This window comes from Gambusia affinis, linkage group LG19 (genome assembly GCF_019740435.1).
Source record: "Gambusia affinis linkage group LG19, SWU_Gaff_1.0, whole genome shotgun sequence".
Classification (NCBI taxonomy): domain Eukaryota; kingdom Metazoa; phylum Chordata; class Actinopteri; order Cyprinodontiformes; family Poeciliidae; genus Gambusia; species Gambusia affinis.
This window is the reverse complement of record NC_057886.1, coordinates 6,948,833-6,967,656: the sequence shown is the minus strand read 5'-3', so window position 1 is coordinate 6,967,656 and position 18,824 is coordinate 6,948,833. Positions and strand designations below refer to the sequence as shown.

Below are 18,824 nucleotides of genomic sequence, written 5' to 3'. Positions count from 1 at the left end.
ATATGCAACATGTTAAATTTGCAAAAAGAATATGAATAATCTATCATTGTGTCATTTTATCTGCATTGCAGAACACGCGCAGTCCGTCTTGAATTTGCCTGTACAATTTAAAACCTTTCCTTTTGTCAGTTCTCTGTGACGCGTCTTTAATGATGCCAGATTTGAGTTATTCACCCACGACATGTTACCATAGCAAATTATGTAAAATTAATTGGCGACACCTTCACAAACAAATAAAGATCAACAACAAAATTACAATCAGACGACATTTATCCTGAGAGAGTCTGTTGATCCACGTCGGGCTTTAAGTCCGTCTGCATTGCTGCCCACCCTGATGAGTGGACTTTTTTTTTTTTTTTTTTTTTTAAATTTTATTTTAAGTTTTCAAGGTTTAAAACATACAGATAAACAAACAGATAAAACCCAGACACACAGGTCATACATAAAACATTCCAGTTGACAAATGGTGTAAACACACACAACAAATGTATACAAAGTCCTATACATAGGAATGCATACGGCCATTAAGGTGAGACAGAGGGGGGAGTCTAACTTGGTGTTCAACTTAGTCTAGTCTGTGAAAAGTGTTCCAGGAAGGGATTCCAGTAGCATGAAAAAGTGTCTTTAGAGCCTTTACGAAGTCTTTCCATCTGTATAATGGACATCATGTCCGTCACTCAGAGGCGAAAGGAAGTGGGAACAGAGGACCTCCAGTCCCTCAAGATTAATCTCTTGGCGACAATCAGTCACAGTTCCAATGGTTGCCGCATTGCAGAGGGTATAGTCCCTTGTAGCCGAGAGCATCCAAAAAGTAAAAACTCTGGTTTAGGTTGTATCGGAGTCTTGTATGCCTTGGAGTACCAATCAAACACTTTAGACCAAAGGCCTGATAATGAAGGACAGGACCAAAAAGCATGAGACAGTGAGCCTTCGGAAATGTTACACCTGTCACACATTGGGGAGATAGAAGGATAAATCTTATGTAATTTGACCTTTGAATAGTGTAACCGATGTGTGATTTTAAACTGAATTAGCTGATGTCTACTGTTTATTGAACACGAGCGAATTTTGGAGAGGCATCTGTTCCATAAAGGTTCAGGGATTGTTATCCCTAGCTCTTTTCCCCAGGCCTCCCTAATTTTTGTGGTGGATGCAGCAGTGCGTCACCAAGTAGATGTACAATTCTTGTAATGAGATGTTTAGAGTCAGGGGGACTCTCAAGGATGTCAAAAATGCCATTCTCCCTTGGAAGAGTGTCAAAGTTCTCAATTTTTGACTTAATGTAATGCCTGACCTGCAGATATCGAAAGAAGTGAGAATGGGGCAGATTGTATTTTTCTTTCAATAGGCCGAATGATGCAAACTTATTGCCAATATACATGTCCTTAATCGACACCAATCCTCTTTCCCTCCATTCATGATAAGCTTTGTCCTGCCAAGGAGGCAAAAAACTGTGATTAAAGCAAAACGGCGTCTGTACTGATGTATTTGGCAGTGCAAGGAAAATCCTGATCTGATTTAGAATTCTTACTTCGTGTCTCAACACAAAGCTCAAATTTCGATAGGCTTCAGGTTTTTCAAGCCGGGCAAATAGCATAGCTGGTAGGGAGGAATTATTCACCAGATTGGACTCCATCTTGAGCCACAGAGGAATATTAGTCATTGGGTTACCTGGGGAGTCCTGTTGCCAATACATTAATGCTCTGATGTTGGCAGCCCAATAATAGTGTTTAAATATAGGCAGGCCCAGACCTCCCTCCTCCCTCGGCCTCTGTAAATGCACTTTAGAAATCCTAGCATTTTTCCCATTCCATATGTAGGATTGAATGATCGAATCCAAGTCCTTGTAAAAAGTTGCTGTGAGATAAATAGGAAGATTTTGACATAAGTACAAGAACCTAGGTAGGGTGATCATTTTGATTGAATTAATGCGTCCAATCATTGACAGAGGCAAAGTCTTCCAGTACTCAATATTTTGCTTTAATCCTGATAAAAACTCCGCAAAGTTTAGTTTGAAAATAAGTTTGGGGTCTTTGGGTATAGTAAGACCAAGATAGGTGAGATGGCTCTCAACCACTTTGAATGGAACTTTCTGCAAGAACCCAGATGGGAATGTATTTGAAAGAGGCATCAACTCACTCTTTGACCAATTTATTGTATATCCGGAAATTTTACTGAAAGATGTAATCAGGCTGAGCAGGAAGGGGAAAGACTTCACAGTGTCGTGCAAGTATAATATCACATCATCAGCATATAAACTAATGAGTGTTTCAACACCACCGACTCGAAGACCTTCAATGGACGGGTGCGTCCTTATTGCCACAGCAAGTGGCTCCAAGGCAATAGCAAAAAGTGCTGGTGACAGCGGGCAGCCCTGCTGAACTGAGCGCTGTAGCTGAAATGGCGCTGACCGATCATTGTTTGTCAGGATGGAGCACATGGGTTCTTGATATATCAGTTTCACCCATGAAATAAAAGTCTCGCCGAACCCAAACCTACGCAATGATTCAAACATAAATGGCCATTCTACCTGGTCAAAGGCTTTGTGTGCGTCAAGGGCCAAAATAGAGGCATTAGCATTTTTATGGTCGAAGTATATAGTGTTAAGTAGTCGTCTTACATTAAAAAAAGATAATCTACCAGGAATAAACCCTGTTTGATCCGGATGAATGATAGATGTTAAACATTTATTCAGTCTAGTGGCCAAAATTTTTGTGATTATCTTGCGATCAACATTTTGCAGTGCAATTGGCCTAAAGCTGGCGGGTCGGTTTGTCCCTCCCCTTTTTAGGAAAAAGAGAAATGTTGGCCTCATAGAGAGTTCTGGGCAGTTTTCCATCCTTTTTTGAAGCAGACATCATTCTAAACAAGAGTGGTGCAAGAAGGTCGCAAAATTTTTTATAGAAATCCGAGCCAAAGCCGTCAGGCCCGGCCACTTTGCCAGATGGGAGGGATTTTATAGCTTCTGTGACCTCTTGAAGCGTCAAGTCGGATTCCAGATAGTCCCTGTCAGATTTATTCAGTTTAGGCAACGGGAGGGAATCAAAAAAATCATTAAAATCGGATTGTGTTGCATTATTCTCGGAGGAATACAGGTTGGTGTAGAACTCTCTGAATCTACGATTTATGTCAGCAGGGTTGGTTAAGAGCACGGACTTTGACTTGATGCTATAGATTGACCTTGTGGCTTGGGCACCCTTGAGCTGTAGTGCTAACAGTTTCCCAGGTTTATCACCAAGCTCAAAATTCTTTTGTCGTAGTTTCCAGAGCAAGTTACTAACCTGGCTGCTCATAATTTCGTTATATTCATATCTAAGTTTAAGTATTTCCTTATAGTCGTCAGGTGATTCAGAAATTTGGTATTTTCTTTCCAGATTGGGGAGGGCACAGTTGATTTCAAATAGACGTTTATCTCTTTCTTTTTTAAGGGCTGAAGTGTAGGAAATTATTTCGCCCCGAATAACGGTCTTCAATGCTTCCCACAAGATGGGATCAGAGACTTCACCATTATCATTTATTTTTATAAAGTCCTTTAATTTGGAGGTTATGTTTTTAACAAAGTTATCATCATTAAGAAGGTTTGCATTAAGTCGCCAGGAGTAAGCCTGTCTGGGGAGGGACAGATTTAGTGATAAAGCTAGGGGGCAATGATCAGAAATAAGTATATTATGGTATTTAGAGTCAGCAATTTGAGAAATAAGATTGTTACTTATTAGAAAATAATCAATCCTGCTGTAGGATTTATGCACATGCGAGTAAAATGAGTACTCTCTACTTGTAGGATGTTGAGCCCTCCAAATATCAACCATATTTCTTGCTTTGAGAAGATTATTTAGAAGTTTGGTAGACGCTGTATCGGATGTTGGTCGTTTAGATGATCTGTCAAGAAAGGGGTCAAGATAACAGTTCAAATCCCCTGCTATTATTACATTTGAATGGCTATCATCAGGAAGCAGGTCAAAAACCTTTCTAAAAAAATTAGGATCATCTGAATTTGGGCCGTAAACATTAAGGAGAATTAAAGGTTTCGAGTCTATGGTGCCAGTTACCATCACGTACCTGCCCATAGGGTCATTGACCACAGATGATGCCTGAAATGGGATATTCTTTCTCAATAATATGGCTACACCACGAGCATGTGAAGTGAATGGTGACTGGTATATCTGGGACACCCAGCTACACTTTAATCTATCTTGTGCATCTTTTCTAATATGGGTCTCTTGTAAGAAAACAATGTCCGCAGCTAAGGACTTCAGGTGTTTAAAAACTTTCCCCCTCTTCCTTGCACTACCAAGACCTTTTACATTCCATGAGATCAGTTGCAGGTTTCTCCCCTCCGTCCGCCCCCCACCACAAACATCAGTCATTGAACACATATATTGTCAGAGCTGGCAGTTTTGATGTTGTGTGATACAAACAAATAACATATGCACATCTGGGTAAAACGAAAGAGACACATAACACACACCCCAAACTCCCCCCCACCCACATCCCGGCGGCAACGGAATACGCACATCTCCCACTAAGCAAAACAGGAGCTGCCGGACAGATAGCGGACCGAACGATCAGGTCGCGACATCCTCCTCCACAACAAACATTAGACTGGCAGATGAACTAAACAACTCAACCAGATAATCTTAAAGTGTATTTTCTAAAAGAACAGACCCAGGCTATTCAGCTTGCGTTCAGGGCGTCTGTACATTTTTAAAGATATTGTTCGTAGGATAAACCACTGCGTGATGCAGGTGGCTAACAACAGGGAGTCCGCACCCTTAGAAGAGAAGAGATGAAAAAGAGAGAAAGAATGCCACTTGGCTCACTATTCCCTTTCAGTCGTGCCGCCCTTCCTCCGCAGGCGAGCCGCCTCCGCCTGATCCGGGTCGTTGAATACCTCAGGGGGGTTGCCGTCCAGCCACTGCACCTGCAGCCGGGCCGGGTACCGTAGCTGGAACTTGATTCCGTCCCCTCTCAAGGCTTGCATCACGTTTTGAAATGCGCGGCGCTGGCTCATCACTTCGCTGGTGTAGTCAGGAAAAATCAGCACTTTGTTCCCCTTGTATTCCAACGGCTGCGTCCTGGCCAGGCGTAGAATTTGCTCTTTCATCTGAAAGTGATGTATTCGGGCGATGATGTGCGTGGTTTCTCGCCCGCCGCCGGCTTGGGCCACAGAGAGCGGTGTGCGCGGTCGACCTTCAGTGGATGCGGGAAATGTTGTTTCCCCAGTAATTCGGGAATAAGTTTAGAGACAAACTCAGTTGGTCTCCCTTCTTCTGAGTTTTCTTTTACACCAACGATTTTGATGTTGTGCCTTCGGGAACGAGCCTCCAAGTCCAGCAACTTAGTTTGCTGCTGAGTAACAAGCTTAGCGAGCTCCGCACACTTCGCATCAAGTTCCCCTAGTCGCTCCTCGTGTGCGTTGATTGCTGATTCTTGGCCGGCCATGCGGTTCTGTAAGTCAGTCTGTGCAGCTAGAATAGACTGGAGCCTGACTTCAAGGGCGTCGAAACGCTCATCAAGCCTCTCCAGAATTGAGGCCGACATATTTTTACATATTTCCTGGCACATTACCAGCATCTGGGTTTTGTCTCCCGAAGCGCAGTCCCCAGCTTCGTTCACAGTCCCACTGGCGAGGCCACTGCTAGCATTAGCTTCGTTAGCGTTAGCACCACCGATGTATCCGTCCATAGTCTTATTTTTACCGGAGTTTGTGGCTTTTTTCGGCGGCGGCATGATACCCGGTTACTAGTCAGAGGTGCAGAACCAACAGCGCTGGGTCCTGGATGTTTTTATCGTGGTTTTTAGATATTTGTTTAAAGTTGTGGTGGAGAGCGCAAACCAACACGTCTACATCCTGCAGCTGCGCACTAGCGCCCCCCGATGAGTGGACTTTTAACCAGACATTCTCAGCCAAACGCAGAGCATATCCTTAAAAGAACGCCTCCCTAAAACCTTCACCTTGAGATAAGGTCAGTAATTGAAAGTGGAACCCCAAAACGAGCAAACGGTTACAGTTACCGTGAGAAAAATCTTGAGATGCCACAGATTTCTTTTCATTTTCACTCCCAACGGCTGATCGATTTCATGTTGTTCATTACGTCAGTTAAGTCCAGCCTATAAATCATTCAGTAACTGTCGCTGCTAGTTGTTGAATCAGTGGTGAGTGTAAACCTACACAACCCAACTGAGCAAAGAACTCACTTTGAACTGGTTCTTTAGGCACTTTGTTACCAGCAGCCTGTTGCAAAGAGGCAAATTGTTCAACGTGTTCAGTTGAATCGAACAAAAAGCAAAAACCAGATTCACGTTTTTAACAAAAGGAAAATACTATTTTAGCTCAGATGTTGTGGTTTCCAAAGAGAAAATAATGCATCTTATAAGGCACCTGTCTCTGATACTGATTCTTCTTCTTTTGACTGGATGTCAAGATCTGGTACTTGAACTTGAAAACAGCCAAAATACCCCCAAAAGACTATTTTCAAGTCCTCTAGAAATTCTTCGCAACTCTGAATCTGGACCACTTTAAAACCACCATGTTGGAAATTATTGCTTCATGCTAACATAAAGTAGCTCCTATGTTAGCAAAGCATAAAAAGACATTCTGCTGACAACCAATCAACGGTGACCTTCATTTAGCTTTAGAGATAATTTGCTATCTTAAACTGCAGCCATTATGTCCTTTTATAACAATACTTTTTTTCTTAATCCTGTCCAACAATAGTCCATCTACCCCTTAAACCTGACATTTTCTCATGTTGCAATCATAAACGTTGATGTGGTTTAATGGGGTTTTTACACGATATGTCTGTGAAGTGGAAAAAAAAAATTATGGTTCTCATTTCTTTATCAATGAAAGTCTGAAAAGTGTGGTGCGTATTGTATTTTGCAAAAAAAAAACCTTTCACTGCAAATGTAACTGAAAACCTCTAGAGGGGGAATGAGCACATCTTGAGACTAAAATTTCATCTTTCCAAAAAGAACCTCACCTACGTCTGGACTTTAATTGAGCCGTTCAATCTCACGAACATGACTCGATTTAAACTTTTGTTGCAGCTCTTGAGTGTAAGTGTCAACGAAAATAAGTCAGTATTATTCTTCTCCCACGTCGTGATTATGGACCCTTTTTTTGTTGGGTTTCTGTCGCATAAAACCACCACAACACTCGACGTCTGTGGCTGTAACATGACAAAAATGTGAACGATTTCAACACTTTACACTTTAAATTACTCTACTGAAGATATTTTAATGCTAACCCCATGTTTAGCAACAACAGAAAATATTTTAGCAATGATATGAGTTATTGCTTAAAAAAATGTAAGCTTCAGAATCAAAAACACATAAAGTGCTTAAAACGTTTGCACAGTTCTCTATTTAGGCACACACATGGATGCGGTTTACCAGTCCTTACGCTGGAGAAACAAATGAAAACGTAATACAAATGATGCTCTTTAACAGCAGAATCACAATAATATATCAGAAAAAGCTCCCATTTATCATACTGTACTGGCTTTGACCAGGTGTTTCGTCCCTAAAATTGGGAGTTTAATCATCAGCACCAGTCCAAGATGAAACCCTTCAGTCCATTTAAGTGCAACCATCAGTACCCGCCTTCGGGTTTCGATTCAGCAGCTTTCAGTATCTATTCTCCAATGAGATCGGCTGAAAAGCTGTCCGTCACCTGGACGTCTGCGGCTGTGGTCCCGCCGCGTACAGGTACCTCCAGATGGCGTAGTAGTGAACGCCCGCTCCGACCGCAACGAAAAGATGCCATATGGCGTGGGCGAACGGGACGAGCCCGTCGCTCTTGAAGAAGGCCACGCCCACCGCATAGAAGACGCCTCCCAGAGCCAGCTCACACACACCTGCGCGGTCCACCTGTGATGGAGCAGGACACATGTCACTGAAGAGCCTGGGGGCACGGCAAGGGAAGGCCAGGCAGGGGAAGTTTATTTGTGTTGCAGTGGTTAGAAGTAAAAAAAAAAAAGGAAAAGTTAAATACATTGAGTATAAGAACAGCACAGAAACTAAATCCTACCCAGATTGTTTTTATTCTCATGTTGAGGGACACTTGGTAAACTGGCCTCAAATACTTAGAGCATCAAGTACCAATTTTTTCCAATTGAATGTTTCTGCTGCTTTCAAGTGTTTCAAAAGTTTACCAGTCTCACGGCTACTGTTGATATCACAAAATGTGAGGGCAAAACACTCCCAGTGATATCCGTTACACTCCTCGCTCCCGTTTCAGTGATGTTTGAAATAAACCTAAAAGCCGATTTGGCGAATTCTTTTAATCTTTTCTGAAAATAACACGATCAGATTTAAAGATTTAGCTGGTGAGTTCGGGGCCTCTAAACTCAAAACTATGAGGTTTTAGAAGAGCAGATTCAACTTTCAGGCACTGAAAGCAAACATTAGGGGCTTCTAATGAGTCTAACCACAATGACTCAGAAGGTTAATGACAAACATTTGCATTTGTTGGCTTAGCAGAGAAAGAAGATGATGTGTTCGGAGGAAATGCGCTGAAGCAAACAGGTCTCTGCTTGACTCTCTATAGGGGCCGTGCGGTTCAACCACAATGGAAGGAAGTGTCGAACGATCAGAGAAGGGCTTAGCTTGAATCTGAAAACAGACAATAGTTAGACCCTGTTGTTTTGGTTCTCACCATGGACAGAATGACCAGCGCAGGAACAGCCCCCATTGTCACATATCCCAGCAACTCTCCCAGTTTGTACCTGCGGAGCAAGAACGGGAGCGTCAAAAAGACAAGATTCAGAGTTTCACCTGAACACGTGAGGGCCGGAGTTGGGTTTCAGTCAACAACGTTCACGCAAAGCTTTAAGAACTTGAGAGGATCTTACCTCTCGTGGAAAAAAAAGACGTACGTGGACCCAACGCAAGCCATGACCCAGATCAGCCAGCGCATGTGGTACGTCCAGGGTCCCAGCTCCCTCAGCATCAACCTGCGGATGGTTTTAATGCAACTCTGGTCACGTGCCTCCAACTTGCTAATTTTTCCCTGCACATGCGCCAACATTATAGACAGTTATTCAGCGACTGTAAGGAGCCGTTGTCCTGTGGTGAAGCATGGACATAAAGTCTTGTGTCATCAGCATTGATGAGGGGAGGATATGTTGTAATCAGTGTTGGCATAGTTACTTTGAAAAAGTAACTTTAATCGGACTACTGATTACTCCTTGAAAAAGTAACTTAGTTATATTACTGACTACTTGATTTGGAAAGTAACTAAGTTACACTAAAAGTAACTTTTTAGTTATTTTCAGCAGTTGTTAACAACAACGCTCCGCCTCCTGTGAAAATCACATTGAGCTTTGTCAATACTTAATTGTAAACTATTTTATAATGGTAACATCAACAATGTGTCTCCACTGATAAGGTTGAACTGAAGAGGAGATTGTAGAAAAAACAGTACAAAAAAAATTAAAAACCTGAGTAATTTGTGTGGTCCACTGTTGTCTGGAAAACTCTAAGAAGGATTTTAAAGCCCCCCCTGCCCCCCAGCCTCCAGGTTCTGCGTTACGGCCCTGAGTTTGGTGTCACTGCACAGAGCTCCTCCTGCAGTTCCACAGCTAAGATGGCTGCACAGATTTGTGACACTTATCTTAATATTAATAATCATAATGGCGTTAACTTGCCATTATAATTATTGGCAACTAAAGACACGTTCATTCGTGGGTATTTTCACGTTTATTGCGCTGTTCATATTGGTCTCGATGTTTGCAGTTTTCTGGAGCGCAATGCGAAGCTCGACGTCATTCCTTAACTTGACATTAACAAAGACACAGCGGGACGGATCATCCGGGAAATGATGGACAGGGAGAGACTGACTAAAACTACCTTAATGACGGACAAATTCTGGGATTTATTATGAGTCTCTGCTTATTTCCAAGCCCAAATGAGCAACTTCACGTTCAAAAACGAGCCCAAAAAGGCGCAACCTGCCGCTCATTAAATTTGTAAGCGACTTTAAAAAAATTAAGCCCAAAGCCGCTTATAATAATCGGACTCGGCGACAGAAACTCAAAATAGTTCCAGTTTTTCCACCAACAAAATGCGCATCTCCCTCCATTGTTTACATTTCTGTCGCATAGAGACGTCGGTCACTCGACAAGACGAGTAGAGGAAATACGATTAAATAACAAAAGAAGATAGTAACGCAGTAACGCAAAAATGATTTTGATAAGTAACTGTAGTCTGACTACTGGATTTGAAACAGCAACGCGTTAGATTACTCGTTACTGAAAAAAGTGGTCCTACCATGCTGGGTTACAAATTAACGCGTTACTGACATCACTGGTTGTAATGAAACCAAAGACTCTCAAGACGAGACCAAATTTTAGCGTTACTTTTAAGAAAACCACAAAGATCCAATTTGTGCTGCAAAAAGGCCTCTAGCCAATCTGACATTTTTCTTTTTCTGACTTCTTGAATCTCTCTAGACCAGTGCTTCTCAATTCCAGTCCTCAGGCCCCCCTGCTCTGGATTTTTTAGATGTGCCTCTATTTCAGAGCAGCTGATCCAAATGATTGTATTACCTGTTCTGCATGCATCAAGTACTGTAGAAGCCTGTTAATCACTCATGGATTCAATCCAGGTGTGTAGCAGCAGGGAAACACCGAAAACATGCAGGGCAGGGGGGCCTGAGGACTGGAATTGAGAAGCACTGCTCTAGACCTTAGGACAGAGCTTCAACTGTCTGCAGTGACCCGCAGACCTCCTGGCATTGGAAGTCATGGTAATGCGTTCTGTCTCTTTTAGCATCAGAACAACTTGCAGTACATATCGACGGCGATCTCCTGCCATGGGTGAAGTTTTAATATTGCAAAATCTTGTACGACGAGATCTCGTTACACCTCTAGAGCCAAGGCAAGTATATTGATGTTCAATAGAAAGGAGCCTGAGAATTGAGCCTTGAGGAACTCCAGATGTAATCTTTGTCCCCCAAGTAAATCCTGAACCACTTTAGCACAGCACCGTTCCAGTCTCTCAACCAATATGTCAAATCAAGTAGTGTCAATAGATGCCATTTAAGACCTTAGTGAGTGGTGTCCCAGTGCCGTTGTGTGGCCTTAAACCCGACCGGATTAGATGGCGTTTGATATTTATTTTTGCAAAACAATCAAATCCAAAGACCCACCAGGGAGAATAGGAGGCAGCGATGAAGAAGTAGATGGCCATCCGGTCACACATGTGGAAACGTTCCTCCACCTTCCTACAAAAAGTTACAGACGAAACATTTCAAATTCAGTACGGTCTTATGAAATTAGATCTAAAACGTTACGCTTCAGTACTAGAAAACACATAAAACCACCGGAAAGTCATTGTTTTTGACAGATTTGAGCATGTTCTCCATTTGTAAGCAGTCTTCAACTGAAGTTTCAGACAAGTCACATTCGTCTCTCCACTATTGTTCTCCCACTGTAACATGACAGACCCACGGCGACTTGAAAATCCACTAGAGCTGCTGAGATGCACCCACCGGAGATGGCTGATCTTCCAGGCAGCCGTGTGGAAGAGCGTCGAGGTGAGGAAGAGGCCAGTGAGACCGCTCCCATAGAGCAAGGCGGCGACCCGGTGCCATTTGTCCACAGACAGGAAGTAAAGCGCAGACCCGCCTACCATGCTGGGAAGAATCCAAAACTTACACACACACACAAAAAAAAGTAATAAATTATTGTTGGAATTAACTCAGAGCTTCATATATATTTTTTGTTGTTAATTCTTTAACAGAAGGCTGAAAGAAACATTTTATATTTTGGCTGGGACGAATGCCTCAACGTCACACCAGAGGTTTCAACATGGCGGGCGAGCCTAAACTTTGTTTCTAATAGCTTTTATGAACATCATTTTAAGTTTTTCCTTCCATCAGCAAACAAATTTTAATTTTCTCAGTGTATAGTTGCAGGCGCTGCATGAAACATTGGTTGTTGACCCATTTTACATAAAGCTCTGGAAAAAATGAAGAGCCCACTGCACTGAACCCGACTGAAAGCTTCATGGTTATTCCACCAAATATTGATTTCTGAACTAAACTTAAAACATTAGTATTGTTTTTTTCTAAATGAATATGAACTTGTTTTCTTTGCATTATTCGAGGTCTGAAAGCACTGCATCATTTTTGCTATTTTGACCATTTCTCATTTTCTGCAAATAGATACAAAGTCTTTGCGTTGAATTTCGGAGACATGTCAGTAGTAAATAGAATTTTTTTTTTTTTATTCAATTTACTCAAACATATACCTATAAAAAGTAAAATCAGAGAAACTGGTCATTTTAAGTGGTCTCTTATCTATTTCCAGAGCTTTATGTAAAATATTTTCACCACGTCTCTGCTGTTGACTGGAGGATCGGACATATTGAAACGCAAAGTTCGCTTTACAAGTCGTAACTTGGGGGTAGTTGGAGTTGCTCCTCGTTTCCCAGTAGGAAAGGGGTGTATTACTTGATTTTCAGACTGGGAACTCAGAATTTCCCAGTTCCAAGTACAACTGGAACGCACCATTAAGGGAGGCTGAAACAGAAGGACTCTCATCTCTAACATTCTGGTGTCCAAGGACCAAAAGTATATAAATGATCAGTGGCAGGTGTGAACATGCTTAGTGGCTCAAGCCAAAAAATCTAAAAAAGCCAAAACACGACTGAGCAGTATTTTCCCATTTTCCTCCAATTCCTGCATCCGTCTGTTTCGTTCCATCTGTGTGAGGATTACAGCAGATTAAATGAAACTCGCAGATTATCTCCTCCCGTCACACAGCCAAAAAAGAAAGAACTGTCCTCTCCATTCTGCCTCCACATCCAGTCAAACACTGTTTGACCACACACACACACACACACACACACAGAGATACACACATGGCGGTCATCTTACCGCGTGTGTGGCACAGTTGGCTGCGTGTTCGTACTCTGTGGGCTGGTATCTCTTGTTGGCCGGCACCCTGCAGTTCATGTACCTGACCGCAACGACGGCAGAGAGGGAGAGAAAACATTAGCGGTGGATTTAGAGGCCAGACGGGTCACTTCGTGTCTTTACTGGTTCCGAAAACACAAAGGGAATCGGAGTGATGTGCTGGGCAAGTGATTATTCTTGGAGGATTTGCAGTTTTCTAATCCACGTCACACTATGTGTGACTTTTAGCTTTCAACATACCCACTGAGGCCTTCCAGGAAGTCACATGACGTTAAACTCCAACGATAAATTGAGTTCTAGGTGAGCAGGCAGCCAAGGCTTAAACAAAACATCACCTTCCCCTCGCGTGTTTTTCTTCTGCTTCACCTCCTCCTAAGTGTTCTTTCTCGCTCAACCATGAAACCGAGCAGCAATAAGAGGGATGCGCGCATGGTAATGAGCACACGGCCTACGTGCGCAACCAAACAGCACGGCCCGACCCGCGCGGACGCACCTGCGTCCCCGCGCAACGGACTGCGCTCACGTAACTTGGTGTTTGTCTGGGAGAGTGAAAAAAAAAAAAAAAAAGCAAAAACGTGGTTTCATAACATCTCCAGATGTGCTGTGAGCTGGGATGGAGGGATTTACTACTGATTAAATGGGATGCACGACGGCGGCGCTCATATGCTCTCTGTAAACTGTGCACATCCATGTTAAAATGCCAGGCTTCTGTGATGGAGGAAAAAAAAATCTTCTTTTTACATGTACAGTATCCTGATCAAATAACAAAAACATGTGGACAGAGCCTGACAGCAACAAGAGCTGAATGTCTTTTACATGCGAAATAAAACTTTATTCTCCATATTTTAGGGTGGAACAACGACATATATTTGCATTTATTTATTTATTGAGTTTTACATGATGACTGTATGCCTTTTTATAAACCAAACATGATTCTCTGGGGGGGGGGGGGGGCAAAGGGCTAGTTAGCATATTTCCAGCAGGTTTCCCTAGCTACCCCTTTGGGGCCGCCACTGATTGGTGGGGAATATATAATAGTCTGAAGGAATCAAAATAATAACTTATGGGCCATAAATTCAAAAGATCCCAACACATCACCAAGAGAAACACAATAACCACATAATGGTGGCACCGTCATGCTCTGGGATTACATTTTCTGCCAATATAGATCAGAGGTTGTTATACAAGTGGATTAAGATCTGATTAGTTCCTGTTTATCTTGACCAAAATCTCTGAGTGGGTTTCCATTTTTCAATCCCCATGTGAGTTCAAGAATGATTTCCTGAGGTTGAAATTCTAGTTTTGAGAGCCGAACCAGAATTGAAAACAGATATCTTTACAATTATAATCTGACATCATCTTTGTTAAGCATCTGTACTTCTATTTAAAGGAATAAATCTTTATATTTATTGAGATCTCAGGAGTCGTAGCACATATAGCCAAAAAAATTTACGTAGTTCTCCTCTAGCTGAAAGGACTACAAAAACACATCCAGCCATTTAAAAAAAATAAATAAATCAAAAGTTATAAAGAATAACACATTGAACTGTGGCTATTAAACCCTTTCCAATATGCTTTGACTGGCTTTCAAATGTGAAAGCTGCTAAAATCTGAAGCTTATACATAAACAATCAGGCATCATCTGTCCTTCAACCCCGCCCTCTCTCCACCACAAACAGATCTGTTGACGTCTGTCGTGCCTTTAGCTGGTGGATGTGGGCATCAGGGTCCCAAAATGTACATGGCAGATCTCTTTATCACATTTTCACCCTTATTTTTTCTGTTTGTATTCAACACCATGCAAAGTGGCTTGTCCTGCTTTCTGCAGCCTCACTGGAATTCCCTTCCTACTTACATGAATAAAAAAAAAAAAAAAACCCAGCAAGGCTCCAACAGTGATATGACGAACTAAACTCAAAGTTTTTATTGTCGAACTACGGAGCAGAAAATATAGAAACAATTAGTGAGATAACATCCGATGTTTGAGTAGCTGCCACTTCTTCCCTGCTTGCCCTCGATCTCTTGAGGCCGTGCCAAGAACACACAACAAGCGAGCAGCTATTCTCCTCAGCACTGCTGCTGTGTTTGTGGCTTCATGTGGCGCTCTGCTGTTTTCTAATCAGCTATGACAGAACTGTGAGTGTGTGTGTGCCAGGGTGTGTAATCAACTGAAAAACGGGGCTGATCGCACGGGATGGATGGCAGCGCTATCTGTCTTTTCTGATTCTCTCTTTCCTCGTAACAAGACTTGCCTCCTCTTCTTCTTCTTCTTCTTTTGTGCACAGATGGGCGTCACATGCCGGCTAAATGTTCCCACGTGTTTGCAGGAGCCCGGCTTTCACCTCGCGGAGACAGAGGGCCCGTTGCGCCACACAGCGCATGAATGGGATCAGCTGTACGTAATAATGTAAGGATCAGAGCCTCTGGATCACAGCGTGCGCCGCAGGAATCTGTGCCTGAGTTGCTCCAATGGCTATTCCTTTCACTGCGAAGATCAAGTTAATCTCCTCTGGGAGTCCCGACTCTGGTTCTCACGATTGTAGCCAAGCTTCCCCTTCAACCCAGTGATCGTCCCGGGGCAGGACTGGACTTGATAAACTGGTGTCACGGCGCTGAACTACGACCCACATCGGGGGGATGGGGGGGACGACTTACTGAGAAACAGAAGCCTGACCCATGTATGTGTTTCAATGGGGTTACTGAGCAATATTAAATAGCAGATGATTGTGATGTAGAAGGAAAACCATACACTGGGTTTCTTTTGTTTTCAGCCATCTTTAATCTGATATCCCAAAACCACCACCAGTGTTAAATCAGCAGGGCCAGATTTACAAGGATGTGTGGCCCCGGGCAGAGCAGTTTTTGGTGCCCTGTCCCCTAAGGAAAAACTATTTTATTCATGCAAATTACAGTGCACTGATAGGTAGTCATCAACAGCTATGCCTTGATTCATGGTAGGTTTAATAGCCAATAACTCTACGTCGCTTCGAAAGAAATCAACTACAACTTCATTATTTCCAAATACTTGAATATTTTTTCAAATCATTCCATTCATAAAATATTAATGTGACTCATCTAATTTATGCACATGGGTTTTATATAAAGAACAATGTTTTAAAAACACATTCGCTGAAAGAACAGCAAAGAAAAATCTTTGAGGCACCCCCAACCCCCCCCAAAAAAAAAAAAACGGCGCCCTGGGCTACTGCCCCTATGAGCTCTTCTTAAAATCTGGCCCAGCAGATCAGGGATAAAGTTGTGCAGACTAAAGTATTGCTTGGTTATACAACAATATCCAGATTTAACCTTCTAAGGAGAAACTTACAGTAAATAGACTGAGTGAAAACAATTGGTGGTAGCATTATGTTGTGTAAATGCTTTGCTTTGGGGATAAAGTCCTGAAGGACAAAATAATTAAAGAGCGAAAATCTAAAGGTTTACCCTTACGGCAGGACAACCTGCAGTGAAATGGTTTGAATGAAAATATGCTCATGTGTTGGAATGGACCAGTCAAAGTCCAAACGTGAAATTTAGTGAGAATCCGTGGCAAAACGTGAATATTGATGTTTACAGATGTTATCTATCCAATTTGACTGGTCTACGGAGTGTTGGCTTGGTTAATACACGCCTCAATTTCTGTTTTGTATGAATGAAACCGATGGCAGTCGTGTACGTTGCACTGACTCGGTGTTGCCTTCTTATTGTTCTATCACGTCAAGTCTGTGGTGGTTTCCACGTTACAAAACGTGAAAAGTTTCAAGGAGAGTGAATACCTTACAACGCCTCTGTACCCCGATGGAGGAAATACGATGATCCCAGGAGAAAGATTCACATTTGAATCGATTGCTCCTGCATATGAGCGCGCTCACTAATCCGTAAATCACTCTGATTGTCCTCGCGCCAGCGCGTCACAGCGCGTAGTAGATGCACAACATCTGTCCGCCGTGTGGGATTCTAGTTTCATTCATAATGGGCTCAAACTTTGTGTTTCCCATAATTACCTTCCAAATTTTGTCTTCTTGAAGTCCATCTCGAGCGCAGAAGAGCGCGTGCGTCGGTGCGCTCGCGCTCTCTTTACCAAACCAGCGGTCTCCTCCTCCTTCTACGGACTCTCCATGCCGGATGTCCCACCGCCGTGCATTCGGAGATGAAAACAATAAAACGGCGCTCACTCATATGTCCAGCAGGGTAAAGCGACGTGCAGAGTGGGCCAACTATCGCTGGAGCGCGGAGACTTCCTCCCCACGGAGCGGCATCACGACACTAGCACGGAGGGAGCGAAGCGCCGCGAGGAGGGGAAAAACACTGAGCGGAGTTTGGTTTCCACTCCCGGACTTGTTTGCAGGATGTTCCGCGGGACTGGGCTTGTAAGCCCTCCCCTCCTCTTTCCCCTCTCCTGGTGATAACGCATCAGCAGCGAACAGCTCCTCCTCGCTGCACATTCGCGACGCACGAAAAGTGAGGCTGGTGGAACGTAACACAACACTTTTATTTGGCTTCTGTTATACAAACACGGGGCCAACCGCTTAACGATGCAGTCCAGAGCTGTAGCTTTCTCTCTTTCTCTCTACACTAATAATAAAAAGACAGCTGGGTAATAAAACGGTTATGATACAGTTTCACCAAATATAACTTTAACAAAAATAATAATAAATAAAAAAAATCTAGTTTTGCTTTGCTTGTTTGTGAGTCGATGACATCACATTAGGCACGAGATTTCAAACTTTATTGACAACATACAAGTCGACACATCAGGAGGAGAAGTTTGATCAAAAACAAAGAACAAATTATGAACTCAAAAGAACTCGTCAGCTGACTTCTGCCTCGTGTGGTTTCTCCAAATGCTCGGTTTTTCTAAAGAGAAGACTTCATTTTTGATTAAATAAACATTTTATTATAGAATGGGGGGAACTGATCGCAACTCAGTGCCTTCGTTTGAGTGAGCTTTGTGAACATTGTGTGTGTTACCCCCCAAATGTACGTGCTACATCTTAACCCTCAAACTTTGTTTAAGAAGGTGTTCTTCTTGTTTGTTTTTGGTGATTTTTTTTTCTGATCTTCTAGGTTTCAAGTAGTGAGAAGTCTAAAATACGTCCGGTCATTCTTCTTGGTGTTAAATCGCTCATTGTTCAGATGTTCTTCTACTCCAATGAATGAAATAGCACACAGTACTAGTACATGTCTAAAATTGGAATCAATAAAAAAATATTTTACGAACGTACAATTTTGTACTATTTGGAAATAGACTAATTTATGAATCTTTGTTTAAGCTTAGAGCTGAACAATACATATCATCTCCATGGCAGAGTTAGCACAAGACAACTCAGAAACCTGACTGTTGGCGTTTTCTGAAGTTTCTTGTTGAAATTCATAATAACAAGTTTCAACAAGTAAAAACCTTAGGAGAACCCATGAGCAGATAACAGAACCCTCAGCTTGGAGGCGGGTTTATAAAGTTTGAGCTTGATTTGCAGCCAAAGGCAACTGGAAGAGGAAAGAATTTTAAGGGTTACCAAAGGTTTCTATTAACAAACTTCCCATTTGTAGAAGAAAAAACAAAGACAAAAGCAAAGTAGCTTCTGTAACAAGATTTTAATTGTTAACCAAATTGAACAAAACCAAGCAAGAGTATTTTGCCACAAACACAACGAAAAGACACAGAAAAGTGACAAAAGATTAAAATCTCTTGGTAATAAAAGCAGTTACTCTGAAAAATGAATAAGAATCTCTCTGATCAAAACTATCTCTTCACCATAAAACACTTGTAGACAGTAAACGGAAACTAAAGTCATAATATCTGCACTACCTTCATCCAAACAAAGAACGCCATAACTGCTTCTGGTTTATTAAGGTAAGATCTTGCTAAAACTGTTGTCTTTCTTTGCCTTTTAAGAACAAAGTG

General features: G+C 42.3%; 1 protein-coding gene across 4 annotated transcripts; it reads right to left on the bottom strand.

Annotated features, from left to right (window-relative positions):
• Positions 1 to 5,875: 5,875 nt before the first annotated feature.
• mmd2a (monocyte to macrophage differentiation-associated 2a) lies at positions 5,876 to 17,387 on the bottom strand. 4 transcript variants are annotated; one of them, XM_044100714.1, is made up of 7 exons: positions 16,924 to 17,387; positions 12,884 to 12,965; positions 11,495 to 11,655; positions 11,153 to 11,227; positions 8,856 to 8,957; positions 8,660 to 8,729; positions 5,876 to 7,872 (listed from the first exon to the last, which is right to left on the bottom strand). In XM_044100714.1, exons 1-7 carry the CDS (start codon positions 16,950 to 16,952, stop codon positions 7,672 to 7,674), a joined length of 720 nt encoding a protein of 239 aa, XP_043956649.1. In that variant the 5' UTR covers positions 16,953 to 17,387; the 3' UTR covers positions 5,876 to 7,671. The 4 variants fall into 4 exon arrangements, with proteins under 4 accessions (XP_043956649.1, XP_043956650.1, XP_043956651.1 ...); XM_044100715.1 differs by lacking the exon at positions 16,924 to 17,387 and adding an exon at positions 13,163 to 13,410; XM_044100716.1 differs by lacking the exon at positions 16,924 to 17,387 and adding an exon at positions 13,258 to 13,410.
• Between the last annotated feature and the right edge of the window lie 1,437 nt (positions 17,388 to 18,824).

What these genes read in the sequence shown, in the direction of transcription:
- mmd2a (XM_044100714.1), bottom strand. Translation starts at nt 16,952, where the DNA reads ATGGACTTCAAGAAGACAAAATTTGGAAG. An exon ending in TGGAAGATCAGCCATCTCCG is followed by an intron (nt 11,228 to 11,494) that starts GTGGGTGCATCT and finishes AACTTTTTGTAG; the next exon opens with GAAGGTGGAGGAACGTTTCC. An exon ending in CGCTGGTCATTCTGTCCATG is followed by an intron (nt 7,873 to 8,659) that starts GTGAGAACCAAA and finishes GCTCCATCACAG; the next exon opens with GTGGACCGCGCAGGTGTGTG.